Source organism: Oncorhynchus mykiss, chromosome 16 (assembly GCF_013265735.2).
Source record: "Oncorhynchus mykiss isolate Arlee chromosome 16, USDA_OmykA_1.1, whole genome shotgun sequence".
In the NCBI taxonomy this organism is placed as follows: domain Eukaryota; kingdom Metazoa; phylum Chordata; class Actinopteri; order Salmoniformes; family Salmonidae; genus Oncorhynchus; species Oncorhynchus mykiss.
This window is the reverse complement of record NC_048580.1, coordinates 35555599-35573194: the sequence shown is the minus strand read 5'-3', so window position 1 is coordinate 35573194 and position 17596 is coordinate 35555599. Positions and strand designations below refer to the sequence as shown.

The following is a 17596-nucleotide window of genomic DNA, read 5'->3' as shown; positions in this document are numbered from 1 at the left end:
TGATTGTATTTGAAATAAAGGCCTGTTTTGTCTGCATGCTGTTCACTGACAGATTTGCTGTGTGTTCCCAACTGTAGGCTATGCTTTGTTATTGGGCTACACAAAATCCACAGCTATTTTTTTTCAGAGGCTATTGATAAATGATAGGCCTTCTCATGGTGTAGTAGGCTATTCTGAATTATTTGTTTGTTGTATTTGTTTGTTTTATTTGTTTCTGAACAGACAGTAGTAATTCTATAACTATGGCAAATGTATTTCAAATCGTCAGGGGTGCTGCGGCACCTCCAGCACCCTTCCCGCGGTTATGATTCTATCAGGAAATAAATGATGAAGTGCAACTCTGAAGAGATGAGAGTTGCAGGCTCATGTCTATCAGAGCAGAGAGAGGGAGAGAGATCATAGAAAGTGAATTTCATTCTAGTTCTGTGAGAGATACAGGCACACTTCTCACACAGCCACGCGTTGGTCTCAAACATACACTGAACAAAAATATAAACCCAACATGTAAAGTGTTGTTTCCCAGAAATGTTCCACATGCACAAAAAACGTATTTCTCTAATTTGTGCACATCCCTGTTAGTGAGAATTCTCATTTGCCAAGATAACCCATCAACCTGACAGGTATGGCTTATCAAGAAGCTGATTAAACAGCATGATCATTACACAGCCACCCAGACAGTTGATAAAACTGTGGGTTTGCACAACCGAAGAAACAACCAAACTGTCAGAAACCATCTCAGGGAAGCTAATCTGCCCGCTCGTTGTCCTCACCAGGGTCATGACCTGACTGCAGTTCGGTGTCGTAACGCTCACCATCGATGAACACTGGCACTCTGGACTAGTGTGCTCCTCACTGATAATTCCTGGTTTCAACTGTTCCAGGCAGATGGCAGACAGCTTGTATGGTGTCGTGTGGGGGAGCGGTCAACATTGTGTCAACGTGGTAGGGTTATGGTATGGGCAGGCAAAAGCTGCGGACAACAAAAACTATTGACGATACCATGACGAGATTCTGAGGCCCATTGTCATGCCATTCATCCTCCGCCATCACCTCGTCTTTCAGTATGATAATGCACTGCCCCATGTCGCAAGGATCTGCTCACAATTCCTGGAAGCTGAAAATGTCCCAGTTGTTCCATGGCCTGCATACTCACCAGACATGTCACCCATTGAGCATGTTTGGGATGCTCTGGGCCAACGTATATGACAGTGTGTTCCAGTTCATGTCAATATTCAGCAACTTCACACAGACATTGAAGAGGAGTGGGACAACAAGCCACCATCAACAGCCTGATCAACTCTATGCAAAGGAGATGTGTCACGTTGCATGAGGCAAATGGTGGTCACACCAGATACTGACTGGTTTTCTGATCCACACCCCTACCTGTTTTTAAGGTACGGTGCATTCAGAAAGTATTCAGACCCCTTCACTCATTTCACATTTTGTTACATTACAGCCTTTTTCTAAAATGGATTAATAATATATTTTTTTAAATCCTCAGCAATCTACACACAATACCCCGTAATGACAAAATTAAATTTTTTTTTTAGAAATGTTGGAAAATGTATTACAAATAAAAAACAGAAATACCTTACTTACATAAGTATTCGGACCCTTTGCTATAAGATTCGAAATTGAGCTCAGGTACCTCCTGTTTTCATTGATCATCCTTGAGATGTTTCTACAACTTCATTGGAGTCCACATGTGGTAAATTCAATTGATTGGACATGATTTAGAAAGGCACAGATCTGTCTATATTAGGTCCAACAGTTGACAGTGCATGTCAGAGCACAAACCAAACCATGAGGTCAAAGGAATTTTCCACAGAGCTCCGACACAGGATTGTGTCAAGGCACAGATCTGGGGAAGGGTACCAAAAAATGTCTGCAGCATTGAAGGTCCCCAAGAACACAGTGGCCTCCATCATTCTTAAATTGAAGAAGTTTGGTACCACCAAGACACTTCCTAGAGCTGGCCGCCCGGCCAAACTTAGCAATCGGGTGAGAAGGGCTTGGTCAGGGAGTTGACCAAGAACCCGATGGTCACTCTGACAGAGCTCCAGAGTTCCTCTGTGGAGATGGGAGAACCATCTAGAAGGACAACCATCTCTGCAGCACTCCACCAATCATCCCTTTATGGTAGTGTGACCAGACAAAAGCCACTCCTCAGTAAAAGGCACATGACAGCCCGCTTGGAGTTTGCCAAAAGGCGCCTAAAGACTCTCAGACCATGAGAAACAAGATTCTCTGGTATGATGAAACCAAGATTGAACCCTTTGGCCTGAATGTCAAGCGTCAGGAGGAGCGTCTGGAGGAAACCTGGAATCATCCCTACAGTGAAGCATGTTGTTGGCAGCATCATACTGTGGGCAAGTTTTTTAGCGGCAGGGACTGGGAGACTAGTCAGGATAGAGGGAAAGATGAACGGAACAGAGTACAGAGAGATCCTTGATGAAAACCTGCTCCAGAGTGCTCAGGACCTCAGACTGGGGTGAAGGTTAATCTTCCAACAGGACAACGACCCTAAGCACACAGGCAAGACAATACAGGAGTGGCTGAATGTCCTTGAGTGGCCCAGCTAGAGCCTGGACTTGAACCCGATCGAACATCTCTGGAGAGACCTGAAAATAGCTGTGCAGTGACTCTACCCAGTCCAACCTGACAGAGCTTGAGGGGATATGCAGAGAAGAATGGGAGAAACTTCTCAAATACAGGTGTGACAAGCTTGTAGCACCATACACAAGAAGACTATGCTGTAACCGCTGCCAAAGGTGCTTCAACAAAGTACCGAGTAAAGGGCCTGAATGCGTATGTAAATGTGATATTTCAGTTTTTAATTTTTAATGAATTAGCAAAAATGTCATCCTGTTTTTCTTTGCCATTATGTGTGCAGATTGATGAAAAACGATTTAATACATTTTAGGATAAGGCTGTAACCTAACAAAATGTGGAAATGGTAATGGGGTCTGAATACTTTCCAAAGGCACGGGGGGCTAGGGTTAGTCATTTATATCTTGAGTATTTCTCCTGTCTTATCTGGTGTCCTGTGTGAATTTAAGTATGCTCTCTCTAATTCTAATTCTCTCTCTCTTTTTTTTCTCTCTCTCTCGGAGGACCTGAGCCCTAGGACCATGCCTCAGGACTACCTGGCCTGATAACTCCTTGCTGTCCCCAGTCCACCTGGCCGTGCTGCTGCTCCAGTTTCAACTGTTCTGCCTGTGGCTAACCCTCACCTGTTCTCCAGATGTGCTACCTGTCCCAGACCTGTTGTTTCCAACTCTCTAGAGACAGCAGGAGTGGTAGAGATACTCTTAATGATCGGCTATGAAAAGCCAACTGACATTTACTCCTGAGGTGCTGACCTGTTGCACCCTCTACAACCACTGTGACTATTATTATTTGACCCTGCTGGTCATCTATGAACGTTTAAACATCTTGGCCATGTTCTGTGATAATCTCCACCCAGCACAGCCAGAAGAGGACTGGCCACCCCTCATAGCCTGGTTCCTCTCTAGGTTTCTTCCTAGGTTCTGGCTTTTCTAGGGAGTTTTTCCTAGCCACCGTGCTTCTACACCTTCATTGCTTGCTGTTTGAGGTTTTAGGCTGGGTTTCTGTACAGCACTTTGTGACATCAGCTGATGTAAGAAGGGCTTTATAAATACATTTGATTGATTGACTGTATATGTGACCAACAGATGCATATCTGTATTTCCAGACATGTGAAATCCATAGGTTAGGGCCTAATGAATTTATTTACATTTCTTTATATGAACTGTAACTAAGTAAAGTTTTTTTTTTTTTTACCCGGTTTTCTCCCCAATTTCGTGGTAGCCAATTGGTAGTTACAGTCTTGTCCCATCGCAGCAACTCCTGTACGGACTCAGGAGAGCCGAAGGTCGAGAGCGAGTTTTTTTTTTTTTAACCCGGTTTTCTCCCCAATTTCGTGGTAGCCAATTGGTAGTTACAGTCTTGTCCCATCGCAGCAACTCCTGTACGGACTCAGGAGAGCCGAAGGTCGAGAGCCGTGTGTCCTCCGAAACACAACCCAACCACTGCTTCTTGACACAATGCCCACTTAACCCAGAAGCCAGTCGCACCAATGTGTTGGAGGAAACACCATGCACCTGGCGACCGTTCAGCGTGCACTGCGCTCGGCCCGCCACTGGAGTCGCTAGTGCATGATTGGACAAGAACATCCCTGCCGGCCAAACCCTCCCCAAACCCAGATGACGCTGGGCGCCTCCCTATGGGTCTCCCGGTCGTGGCCAGCTGCGACAGAGCCTGGACTCGAACCCAGAATCTCTAGTGGCACAGCTAGCACTGTGATGCAGTGCCTTAGACCACTGCACCACTCAGGAAGCCTCTTCAGTAAATGTTTTGAAATTGTTCCATGTTGCATTTATATGTTGGTTCAGTTTTGGTTGCAGTGTTGCGCAAACCATAAGCCGGAATCAACTCTTAGAATATTGAGGAAACTCAAATTAACTTTGAACGCTTTTATCAAAATGTCTAGCCACGAAAGGTACCGGATCTGGCCAAATAGGATCCGTAATGAAACAGTCCAAAACGGTGAGGTGCCGGATCCTCTTCCGGCAAGATCCGGCTCAAGTGAAACAATGTTCCTGTGTAGTACAGTTACAAGACTCTGGCGCTTGTAATTCAAGGATCTTTGGCTACCGTATATGTATGCATTCCCTTCTGTAAGACGAATATGTTATATTAGTTAATTGTAGCACTTCGCTGTAAAGAGATTAAGTTGAAAAATGAATGCTTATTGTTGAAGCCAAGGAGGTCATAGGAAGAAAAATAAGAAAAAGGACTAGATTTACATAATATGACCACTTGAAAGAAAAAAACTGAGACCCAAGAATCAGAGCTTTGTCAAAGCTGTCACACAATTGCGCTTGACATTGCCTCAATTCCTTTGTGTGGCTGTGTGTCCGTCATCCTTTTTGAATACTATCCTACTTGTGAACAGAGTTCTTGGCAATACAGTAGAGGACCCGCTGAGCTATTTAGTCCACAGCAGGAGCTTGTATCCGTCTCCACTGTAGCCTGACCTGTGGGGTTTACCGACGGACAAGCAAACAGTACACACATCAGTACATCAGTACAGAGTTCAGCAGGGGGGAAAACATTGATTCCAGGAACATGATGGGGTTTGATGGGGTTGATGTTATTCCTTGGGGCCTGGAGGCTCTCTGTGATCTTATTGGCCCATCTACCCACTTGCCTCAGGACTCAGGCCTCTGCCTGAACTATCCCTGACTCCAGTCCCGACACCGAGGCGCTGAGATTTACATCAACCTAGGGGTCACTTCTGAGGTAGTCTGAGTGTGTGTGAGAGGCAGGTTTCTATGACATAGATTAAGTGTAGTTCTGAACTGAAAAGCCCAATAGAAAATCTTGAAGAGTTTTAGGGAAAGAGTTAAGATGGATAATCAATATTCTTTATCTTGCATTGTGGTGAACAGGTGGATTGTTATTCACTGTATGTCATTAAGTACCACTTACCCTTTTGTTTCCATCTTTCTCCCTGTCTCTCTTCCTCCATTCCTTCCTTCTCCCTATTTATATCTCCCTTCCTCTCTTTCTTTCTCTCCCTCGGTGTTCCAGCGTGTAACTGCGACGCAGTGGGCTCGGTGAGGGACGACTGCGAGCAGATGTCAGGCCTGTGCTCCTGCAAGACTGGAGTGAAGGGCATGAAATGCAATGTGTGCCCCGACGGCAGTAAGATGGGCAGGAGCGGCTGTGACACAGGTACAGGGAGCCCCTGCTGACTGACGTGCGCCACCTGTTAACTCACCGCGCCACCGACAGAGCATGGCAACCCCTCGGCTCTCGTCTCGTCCCTGTAACTCCTCTCATCCAGGGAGCGGTCTTGCAGAAGCGAAGTCATGAACTCAATGGATTTTTCTCGAAGCCACCTGTTTTATCAGCATTAAGAAGTATCAGAAAGTGAAGCGGCTGCAGTACAATAACAATCAAATCAAATTGTATTAGTCACATGCGCCGAATACAACAGTATTCAGTGTTGTATGCTGAAATGCTTACTTATGAGCCCTTAGCCAATAATGCAGTGAGAATGTTGTTTTTTTACAAATAAATAAATAAAATGAACAAGTAATTAAAAAGCAGCAGTAAAATAACAATAGCGAGACTATATACAAGGGGTACCGGTACAGAGTCAATGTGCGGGGGCACCGGTTAGTCGAGGTAATTGAGGTAATATGTACATGTAGGTAGAGTTATTAAAGTGACTATGTATAGATGATAAGAGAGAGAGTAGCAGCGGTGTAAAAGGGGGGGAAGGCAATGCAGATAGTCTGGGTAGCCATTTGATTAGGTGTTCAGGAGTCTGAATTTTAGGGCTTGGGGGTAGAAGCTATTTTAGAAGCCTCTTGGACCTAGCCGTGGCGCTCCGGTACCGCTTGCCGTGCAGTAGCAGAGAGAACAGTCTATGACTAGGGTGGCTGGTGTCTTTGACAACAATGGCTGTTGTTGTAGCTGTAGTTTTTCATTCTGTTATTTGAAGGAAAAACAAATCAGAATGGGAAATATCAGTTTAAGTACACAACCCCATTCACAAAAATGGTTTGCTCCTACAGACATTGAGTCAGGTGTGCCGGTTCCAGTACCTCAGTACCTCGTCTGTCGTCCTGGGCTTTTCACGCACGACGGTGTCTAGGGTTTTATTTTTTTTATCCCTTTCTCTCCCCAATTTCATGTCATCCAGTTGGTAGTTACAGTTTTGTCCCATCGCTGTAACTCCCATACGGACTCAGGAGAGGCGAAGGTCGAGAGCCGTGCGTCCTCCGAAACACGACCCGCACTGCTTCTTGACATAACGCCCACTTAACACGGAAGCCAGCCGCAGCAATGTGTCAGAGGAAACACTGTACACCTGGCGACTGTGTCAGCGTGCATTGCACCCAGCCCACCACAGGAGTCGCTAGTGTGCGATGGGACAAGAACATCCCTGCCCGCTCCGGAGGCCCCAGTGTCTAGGGTTTACAGAAAATGGTAGAACAAACAACAGTACAGCGGTGCTTTGCAGAACAACATCTCGGAGCAGACAACTCGTCGGTGCTTGTCACGGATGGTCTATAATGCAGTAGAGGGTTCCACTCCTATCAGCTAAAAAGAAGAAGAAGCGGCTCCATTGCCTCGTCCGACGAATCCCAGTTCCTGTAGCATCATGCTGATGGCAGAGTCAGGATTTGGTGTAAGCAGCATGAGTCCATGGCTCCATCCTGCCTGATGTACAGGCTGATGGTTACAATGGTGTGGGGAATGTTTTCCTGGCACACGTTAGGTCTCTTGAGACGAATTGATAAATATTTGAATGCCACACTTTGTTGAATCCATTCCCCAAATAATTCAGTCTGTTCTGGAATCAAAGGGGAGTCCGACTTGGTACTAGATGGATGTACCTAATACAATATTTGGGAAATTTATCAAGTATCCATTCATTTAGCCCTCCATTCTAATGTCTGGATGAATGGCAACCTAACCTAATGAATACACACAACTGAGAGGGGAAGGTCCCGCTGTGTTATCCGGGCACTGTCTCATTAAGACCCACTGTCATCTATTGACAGGAAGTCAAGTGCTTAATGAAGTCAATAGTCCCAGCACAAAGTGGGGTGGGGTGGGGGGGCCGCACTTGAAAGCCGAGAGGAGGCTCTCTGCACCACATTAAGTTCAGCGCAGAGAGGAGAGCCCACACTTGATGCCTCAGGGGCTCATGGCAATGATTCTTAGCCCCTGTTGTTGCTGCTGATGCAACCCAGTGGTTGATTCAAACAGGTTCCTTGGTCAACGTACCAGTAATCAAATCAAAGTTAATTTGTCACGTGCGCCGAATACAACAGGTCTTACAGTGAAATGCTTACTTAAAGGTTCTAACCAATAGTGCAAAAAAAGGTGTTAGGTGAACAATAGGTAAGTAAAGAAATAAAACAACAGTAAAAAGACAGGCTATATACAGTAGCTATAAAAGTAGCGAGGCTACATACCGGTTAGTCTGGCTGACTGAGGTAGTATGTACATGTAGATATGGTTAAAGTGACTATGCATATATGATGAACAGAGAGTAGCAGTAGCGTAAAATAGGGGTTGGGGGGGAAGGCACACAATGCAAATAGTCCGTGTAGCCATTTGATTACCTGTTCAGGATTCTTATGGCTTGGGGGTAAAAACTGTTGAGAAGCCTTTTTGTCTTAGACTTGGCACTCCGGTAACGCTTGCCATGCGGTAGTAGAGAGAACAGTCTATGACTGGAGTGGCTGGGGTCTTTGACAATTGTTAGGGCCTTCCCCTGACACCGCCTGGTGTAGAGGTCCTGGATTGCAGGCAGCTTAGCCCCAGTGATGTACTGGGCCGTACACACTACCCTCTGTAGTGCTTTACGGTCAGAGGCCGAGCAATTGCTGTACCAGGCAGTGATGCAACCATGCTCTCGATGTTGCAGCTGTAGCACCTTTTGAGGATCTCAGACCCATGCCAAATCTTTTTGGTTTCCTGAGGGAGAATAGGCTTTGTCGTGCCCTCTTCATGACTGTCTTGGTGTGTTTGGACCATTATAGTTTGTTGTTGATGTGGACACCGAGGAACTTGAAGCTCTCAACCTGTTCCACTACAGCCCCGTCGATGAGAATGGGGGCGTGCTCGGTCCTCTTTTTCCTGTAGTCCATAATCATCTCCTTATTCTTGGTTACGTTGAGGGATAGGTTGTTATTCTGGCACCACACGGCCAGGTCTCTGACCTCCTCCCTATATGCTGTCTCGTCGTTGTCTGTGATCAGGCCTACCACTGTTGTGTCGTCTGAAAACTTAATGATGGTGTTGGAGTCATGCCTGCCATGCAGTCGTGAGTGAACAGGGAGTACAGGAGGGGACTGAGCATGCACCCCTGGGGAGCTCCAGTGTTGAGGATCAGCGTGGCAGATGTGTTGCTACCTACCCTCACCACCTGGGGTCGGCCCGTCAGGAAGTCCAGGATCCAGTTGCAGAAGGAGGTTGTTTAGTCCCAGGATCCTTAGCTTAGTGATGAGCTTTGAGGGTACTATGGTGTTGAACGCTGAGCTGTAGTCAATGAATAGCATTCTCACATAAGTGTTCCTTTTGTCCAGGTGGGAAAGGGCAGTGTGGAGTGCAATAGAGATTGCATCATCTGTGGATCTGTTTGGGCGGTATGCAAATTGGAGTGGGTCTAGGGTTTCTGGGATAATGGTGTTGATGTGAGCCATTACCAACCTTTCAAAGCACTTCATGGCTACGGACGTGAGTACTAAGGTCTATAGTCATTTTGTCAGGTTGCCTTTGTGTTCTTGGGCACAGGGACTATGGTGGTCTGCTTGAAACATGTTGGTATTACAGACTCAGTCAGGGACATGTTGAAAATGTTAGTGAAGACACCTGCGAGTTGGTCAGCACAAGCCCGGAGCACACGTCCTAAAGGTCAGCTACGGAGAGCCTGATCACACAGTCATCCAGAACAGCTGATGCTCTCATGCATGCCTCAGTGTTGCTTGCTTCAAAGCGAGCATAGAAGTGATTTAGCTCATCTGGTATGCTCGTGTCACTGGGCAGCTCACAGCTGAGCTTCCCTTTGTAGTCTGTAATAGTTTGCAAGCCTTGCCACATAAGACGAGCGTCGGAGCCGGTGTAGTATGATTCAATCTTAGCCCTGTATTGACGCTTTGCCTGTTTGATGGTTCGTCGCAGGGTTAGCATGATTTCCAGTCCCACACCTTGAAAGCGGCAACTCTACCCTTTAGCTCAGTGTGAATGTTGCCTGTAATCCATGGCTTCTTATTGGGGTATGTGCATACAGTCACTGTGGGGACGACGTCCTCGATGCACTAATTGATAAAGCCAATGACAGATGTGGTGTACTCCTCAATGCCATTGGAAGAATCCCGGAACATGTTCCAGCTTGTGATAGCAAAACAGTCCTGTAGTTTAGCATCTGCTTCATCTGACCACGTTTTTATAGACCGAGTCACTGGTGCTTCCTGCTTTAATTTTTGCTTGTAAACAGGAATTAGGAGCATAGAGTTGTGGTCGGATTTACCAAATGGAGGGCGAGGGAGAGCTTTGTACGCGTCTCTGTGTGTGGAGTACAGGTGATCTAGAATTTGTTTCCCTCTGGTTGCTCATTTAACATGTTGGTATAAATTATGTAGAACTGATTTAGGTTTCCCTGCATTAAAGTCTCTGGCCACTAGGAGCACCGCCTCTGAGTGAGTGGTTTCCTGTTTGCTTATTTCCTTATACAGCTGACTGAGTGCGGTCTTAGTGCCAGCATCTGTCTGTGGTGGTAAATAAACAGCCACGAAAAGTATAGCTGAAAACTCTTTAGGCAAGTAGTGGCCTGCAATTTATCACAATATACTCTACTTCAGGCGAGCAAAATCTAGAGACTTCCTTAGATTTCGTGCACCAGCTGTTGTTTACAAATATGCACAGACCGACTGCCCTCGTCTTACCAGAGTGTGCTGTTCTATCCTGCCGGTGCAGCGTATATCCCGCTAGCTGAATATCAGTTTTTGATGTCCTGTTGGTAGGGTATTCGTGATCGTACCTCGTCTAGTTTATTGTCCAATGATTGCACGTTGGCGAGTAGTATTGATGGTAACAGCAGCTTTCCCAGTCGACTTCGCCGGGTCCTGACCAGGCATCCGGCTCTTTGTCCTCTGTGTACCTGCGTCGCTTCCTCTTGCAAGTAACGGAATGTCGGTCCTGTGGGGTGTTTGGAGAATGTCTTGTGCGTCATCTTTGTTGCAGAAAAAATCTTTGTCTAATCCGAGGTGAGTGATCGCTGTTCTGATATTCAGAAGCTCTTTTTTTGCCTTAAGATACGGTTGCAGAAACATTATGTACAAAATAAGTTACAAATAACGCGAAAACCCCCCCACATAATAGCACAATTGGTTGGGCGCCCGTAAAACTGCTGCCATTTCTTCCGCCGCCATTTTAACGATCAGTGCTGTGTAGGCGCCTGACCCCAAACACAACAAACATGACGGAATGAGACCAAATCCTTTTTTTATTGTCTTGAAAAGAGTCCACATATTTACTTTATACTAAAGATTCATCATTAATATATTCGCGTATGGAAAGCATAACAATATTTCATCTGCATAACCTACTCATGTTTCTATACAGTCTAAGAGTATTGAGACAGGGACAAATGTTTTGTTGTTTTGGCTCTGTCCTCCAGCACTGAATTTGAAATGATACAATGACTGTGTGAATAATGATGAGTGAGAAAGTTACAGAGACAGAAATATCATACCCCCAAGACATGCTAACTTTTCAGAGGGGAGTTTAGCATTTTTGGGGGGTCGTATGATATTTGTGCGTATGTAACCTTCTCAGTCATCATTATTCAAGATTCATTCAGGACTATCCATAATCATTGTAGCATCCACATTAATGGAGAAGTGTTTAGAAACACATTATATTCATATTTACAATAAAAGTGACTCCAAATTGACACAATACATTGTTCATTTGTATCGGGCACAAAATAATCTGAAACACAACCAAAACAAACTGCATCCAACAAATGTGTAGAGTCACATGTAGTCATTACGTGCTATGAATATTGGACCAAATACTTTTTTTACTACTTTAATAAACATAGACTGAATTTGCCCCAATACTTTTGGTCCTCTGAAATGGGGGTACTATGTACAAACGGTGCTGTATTTGCTTATGAAAATACCCTCAAATTAAAGCTGACAGTCTGCACCTTAACCTCATAGTCATTGTATCACTTAAAATCCAAAGGGCTGAAGTAGAGAGCCAAAACAACAACAATTGTCACTGTCACATGACTTTTGGACCTCCCTGTATGTATGTGGAAGTGGTACCATGCATATACATTATTATGGTAATTATCAACTAGGATTCAGAGCAGTTAAAAGTACCAAGCTCACATGCTAATTCCAGCATCATGATTTGGACCATGAACACACATTCATATGATGGACAGTGATGGTATCCATTGACCCATGAGTTGATTTTAACCCCTTCATTCCCATCCCAGGTGCTGATGCCCCAACCTCATGTAATGAGCTGGACTGCAAGTTTGGTGCGTCTTGTGTTGAGGTCAATGGTCAAGCCCACTGTGAATGTCCCTCGCCCGACTGTGACGAGATGAACAAGACCAAGGTGGGCCTTTACATTATCCTCTCTATGTCAGAAATTCATCACAGAATCCAGAACACTTTATCTGGAACTACTGAGCTTGTGATCGGCCTAAAGAGGTCGGTAGTACGCAGGCATAGAGTTAACAAGCTGTGATCCTAGCCTGTTTCTATTTTTTTCCCCTGAGCAGGTGTGTGGCTCTGATGGGGTGACCTACGCTGACCAGTGCCAGCTGAGCACCATTGCCTGTAGGCGGGACAAGCACATCAGAGTGGAACACTTTGGCCAGTGTGCAGGTGAGCTCTGTCTGGCCTCCATACATCATTCTAGGGAATGTCCTTCTCCTGTTGTCAGGCCCATATCAAGAGATAATGAATAACGCCACAGGCGTTGGAAAGACCAACTGTCCTCTCTCTCCTTGTCAAAGCCAAGAGACTAGGGTATGGGTTGTGTCCTCTGTGGTTGGTGCAGTAGTGCTTCACTGTGTCTTTCACCGAGGTTTGTCTTTGGATAGCCTCCATGGCTATACTTTAAAGTATACAAATGTTACTTTACACATTACTGTAGTAAACAGTTTTTGAGACTGACTGTACCAGATATCGTCAAGTGTTTGTATTTTAGTGTATGTGGGCTCTATATGTGCCAAGAATTTGCAGTAAAGCACAAGTTTTCTTGTGGAAATAACGACCAGCTGGCGTGTCGTCAACATACCTGTGAGCGCACACGACGACAGCTGAGGCTCTTTACCATCATCCTCCCTGCTTCGGATGGCTGACAGAGAGGAGCGAGGAAGAGGGAAAACAATTTCTTGGGAGAGAAACGAGGCCCAAGATGCTCCCCTGGAGATAGAGAAACTACCGTTTGGCTGCAGCCTGAGCCACTGAATCGCCCATAAATGGTTGACATTTTACTGTTTGATTCCCTGCACCCCTGTGCGGATTAGGGAGGTTTAGCTCCCAAATTCTCAGTGGGCAATCCCCTTCGCAGCTTTTAGCTGGATGAGTGCACCACTGTTCAACTATCAGAGGGGAGATTGGCGAGATGCTTGAGGATGGGGGGAAGAGTAAGCCTTCTGATACCTGGTTTGGAATAGAGGTTGTGGGTAGAGGTCTTCACGGGTCCAAAAAGTTGGACCCATTCTGAAATGGATCCGTGGCGTTCCCACCTGACCGATATGCATAAATTCATTTTTTTTTTTAAAGAGAACTGTTCCAAATGGACCCAAGGACAGTCAGACCCACTCCGAAAAGGCCAGTAGAAATACGAACCTCAATGGACCCATGCTGGTTTGGATCCAAGAGACCCGTTCAGATCCGAGAGTAGAAAGACAGAGTGAAAGAAACCTCAATAAACACGCGATAGGCTATTTGCTAAATGATCCATAGTTACGTTTCCTTAAAAACGGTGTGAAACAAATGACTTTATAGCCATTTGCTTAGTTTTTACTTTCCTAAAACAATAATTGTACACCTCACGGTTCAGCTGTCAGAGATTTGAGCACTAAATGCATCAGGGCATTGCATGCATCTAGACAAGCCTAAACGCCTAGGTGTCCACTGTATGCTATTAATATATATATGTATATATCACACCCACAGTGTGTACAGTGCATTCGGAATGTATTCAGACCCCTTGACTTTTTCCACATTTTGTTACATTACAGCCTTATTCTAAAATGAATTAAATCGTTTTTTCCCCTCATCAATCTACACACAATACCTCATAATGACAAAGCAAAAGCAGGTTTTTAGAAATATTTGCAAATGTATTAAAAATAAAAACTGAAATCACATTTACATAAGTATTCAGACCCTTTACTGTTGAAGCACCTTTGGCAGCGATTACAGCCTTGAGTCTTCTTGGGCAGCTATTTTCAGGTCTCTCCAGAGATGTTAGATCGGGTTCAAGTCCGGGCTTTCGCTGGACCACTCAGAAATATTCCAAACATAGCCTGAAACAGTTGTGGGATGCGAAGAAACCCAAATTAATACAACCACTAGCATAAAGTGTTTTAAGCAACAAGCATGACTCAACAGATGACAATGTTTTGCTTAAAAGGTTGAGAAACTATGAGTCTGTCTCTTCACATTAAAAGCGCAGCAATAGGTTGCCAGGTGCACGGTGTTTCCTCCGACACATTGGTGCGGCTGGCTTCCGGGTTGGCTGCGCGCTGTGTTAAGAAGCAGTGCGGCTTAGTTGGGTTGTGTATCGGAGGACGCATGACTTTCAACCTTCGATCTCCCGAGTACGTACGGGAGTTGTAGCGATGAGACAAGATAGTAGCTACTAACAGTTGGATACCACAAAATTGGGGAGAAAAAGGGGGTAAAAAAAAAAAAAAACAGAAAAGATGATTGCTGCCCCCAAAGTTATTAATTCACTCATTTGGTCTCTCCCACATCTCTCCCAAAGATGATATATTGCCTCAGCAAAACTGACTGTGCTCCAACTGGCCACCCCACTCCTGCCTTGATGTCATTACTGGTTAATGAGACAGCGCATATTTGAAAAAAATAATCAGTACAATAAATTAAGTCCCAAACGGAAGGGAAATAGATTGTCATCTGTAGCCCCATGAAATCAGCCAAAACAAGCTCAATAATTTGATGCATTCACACACTGCTATAGGCCTATGCTACATCTTTATGTGCCCAGTTCATTAATAGAGATTTACAATTCAAATAAATGATCATTGTTGTTGTTGCTGTCTCTTCACATTAAAAGCGCAGCAATAGGTTGCCAGGTGCACAGTGTTTCCTCAGACACATTGGTGCGGCTGGCTTCCGGGTTGGATGGCGCTGTGATAAGAAGCAGTGCGGCTTAGTTGGGTTGTGTATCGGAGGACGCATGACTTTCAACCTTCGTCTCTCCCCAGCACGTACGGGAGTTGTAGCGATGAGACAAGATAGTAGCTACTAAAACAATTGGATACCACGAAATTGGGGAGAAAAAAGGGTAAAATTCCAACAGCAGGGTAGGGGTGGTATACAGAAGATAGCCCTATTTGGTAAAAAATCAAGTCCAAATTATGGCAAGAACAGCTCAAATAAGCAAAGAGAAACGATAGTCCATCATTACTTTAAGACGTGAAGGTCAGTCAATCCGGAAAATGTCAAGAACTTTTAAAGTTTCTTCAAGTGCAGTTGCAAAAACCATCAATCGCTATGATGAAACTGGCTCTCATGAGGACCGCCACTGGAAAGGAAGACCCAGGATTACCTCTGCTGCAGAGGATACCAGCCTCAGAAATTGATGCTCAAGTCAATGCTTCATAGTTTAAGTAACAGACAGAGGAGAATGCATGAGTCAGGCCTTCATGGTCGAATTGCTGAGAATAAACTACTACTAAAGGACACCAATAGAAGAAGAGACTTGCTTGGGCATTGAAACACGAGCAATGGACATTAGAGAGGTGAAAATCTGTCCTTTGGGCTGATGAGTCCAAATGTGAGATTTTTGGTTCCAACTGCCATGTCTTTGTGAGATGCAGAGTAGGTGAATGGGTGAGCTCCGCATGTGCGGTTCCCACCGTGAAGCATTGAGGTGTGATGGTGTGGAGGTGCTTTGCTAGTAACACTGTCTGTGATTTATTTAGAATTCAAGGCACACTTAACTAGCATGGCTACCACAGCATTCTGCAGCAATACGCCATCCCATCTGGTTTGCGCTTAGTGGGACCATCATTTGTTTTTCGGATCCCGGGTCGGATCTCAGAATTTAGGGTCTGTTGAACCCATGAAGACCTCTGGTGGGTACCTTCCTTTTCCCTGCTGATCTTGGTGCAGTTTGTCAGGCCTGAAGTAAGTGCAATGCTTCGAAGGCACCACCTCAACCCCTAACCAAGGCTTCTGAAATAGTGCTGTGTGGCGGCCTCATACATGCAGGTACACAGGAGCAGGGGTGCAACTTTCACTGGGGACATTCTGAAACAGCATTTTTGTCCCCCCGTTCTATCATAGGAATATGATACAAAATGAGGCAACGGTGTGCTTTAGGACCATGTGGACGCCTCCGAGTGGTCAGGTAGGCTGTTTGGAGTGTATATAATAATATTATTATTATATAATATAGTAATTAAATTATATACACTCCATTATACCTAAAACCAGTTGCGTCCCTGCACAGGAGTAAGAGTAATTTGCTCTATGAGAGGCCGACAGCACCTTGATCTGGTGATTAGCGATCTGACGCCGTCGGTTACCAATGAAATTCACTCCAGGCTCATTCTTTGTTGCCTGGCGATGGAGAGATGGGTAGTATGTAAGTCCTTACCTAGTGTGGGGCTTCATTCGGAAGGAGAAAGAGTTCTCTCTCGCTCGCTTTCTTTGAGCCCAAGGGGAAGCCAGACGAACACAATTTGTCACAGCAGTTCGTTTAATTTCTTCCCCCAGATGCGGTCACGCCGTAGGTGGCGGCCCAGGTTGGAGGTTAGATCGAGCTCATTTCACGTGCGACTGGGTGCGAATTAGCATTCAAGCATCCTCACCCTGCCACCGCTCCTCACCTTCCGCTGATCTGATGCAGCTCTTAATACAAATGACAGAAACAACTTCAATGCTAATAGCTAGCGCAGAACCACTGCTGAAGACCTATGCCATTTCACACTGAAGCAAGTTCTGCAGAAACTACATCAAATGGCTACTACTGTGGACTTGTGATCTAACCCATCTCTCCGCCCATGCTAAGGGACAAGCACTTTGAGTCTTCTCTACACAACACAGCATTTCTGCTTCAGGCTATTCTAAGAGCTAGATGAAGCAAACCATGGGGAAACCTGTGAAAGTGTGTGAGGTACAAGCCACTAAAGGGGGGTATATGAACAAATGAGGAACTTCTGGCACCAATCGTGTCCAGACATTGACCATTGGACTGGTTCTCCCATATGTTGTCATCACCTGTAGGTTTGACGCAAATTGGCAGTGAACACTAGCATATGACATCATCAGTTTTCTGCCTTAATGTCTTTTATGCCTCCCGCGCCATCCTCATACTTTCCCTGAACACTTTTTCTGAACTTGTTCACTTATTTCCTCCGTCCCTCTTTTCATGTCTCTCTCTTTCGTGCTCTCTTTCTCCCCCGCTCGTTTTTCTTCTTCTCTTCCATTTTCTCTTTCCCTTTTTCTGTCGACTTTCATATATCTGATTCCTCCTCCCCACTGAGCATGGCAGACACGGCAAACAATCTTAATAACCGCCTTTCAAAGATGACTACACAGCCCAGACAAGTGAAGATGACAATGATTTGTCTCCCCGCCCGCCTGTCGATATAACCGCCTGCCTCTCGGAAAAAAAGCAAATGGAGTGTTAAACCTGATTAAGGAAAGCTTCCACTGAACTGACTGTGCTGCCAGTTGTCCATCCTTCCCTTTCTTTCTATATCTGTTTTTTATTTATTTTACCCCTCTTCGAGCGTTCGCCGTCGAAGGACTCCCGGCCG

At 45.2% G+C, this 17596-nt stretch overlaps 1 protein-coding gene across 10 annotated transcripts in view; it reads left to right on the top strand.

Moving 5' to 3' along the window:
• Positions 1-17596, top strand: part of LOC110491868 (agrin) — a 519837-nt gene that overhangs the window by 420816 nt on the left and 81425 nt on the right. For all 10 annotated transcript variants that reach the window (XM_036946758.1, XM_036946756.1, XM_036946757.1 and 7 more), the window contains 3 exons: positions 5617-5760; positions 12059-12183; positions 12350-12455. In XM_036946758.1, the coding sequence (XP_036802653.1) occupies positions 5617-5760; positions 12059-12183; positions 12350-12455 (375 nt within the window). The remainder of the gene's footprint in view (positions 1-5616; positions 5761-12058; positions 12184-12349; positions 12456-17596) is intronic.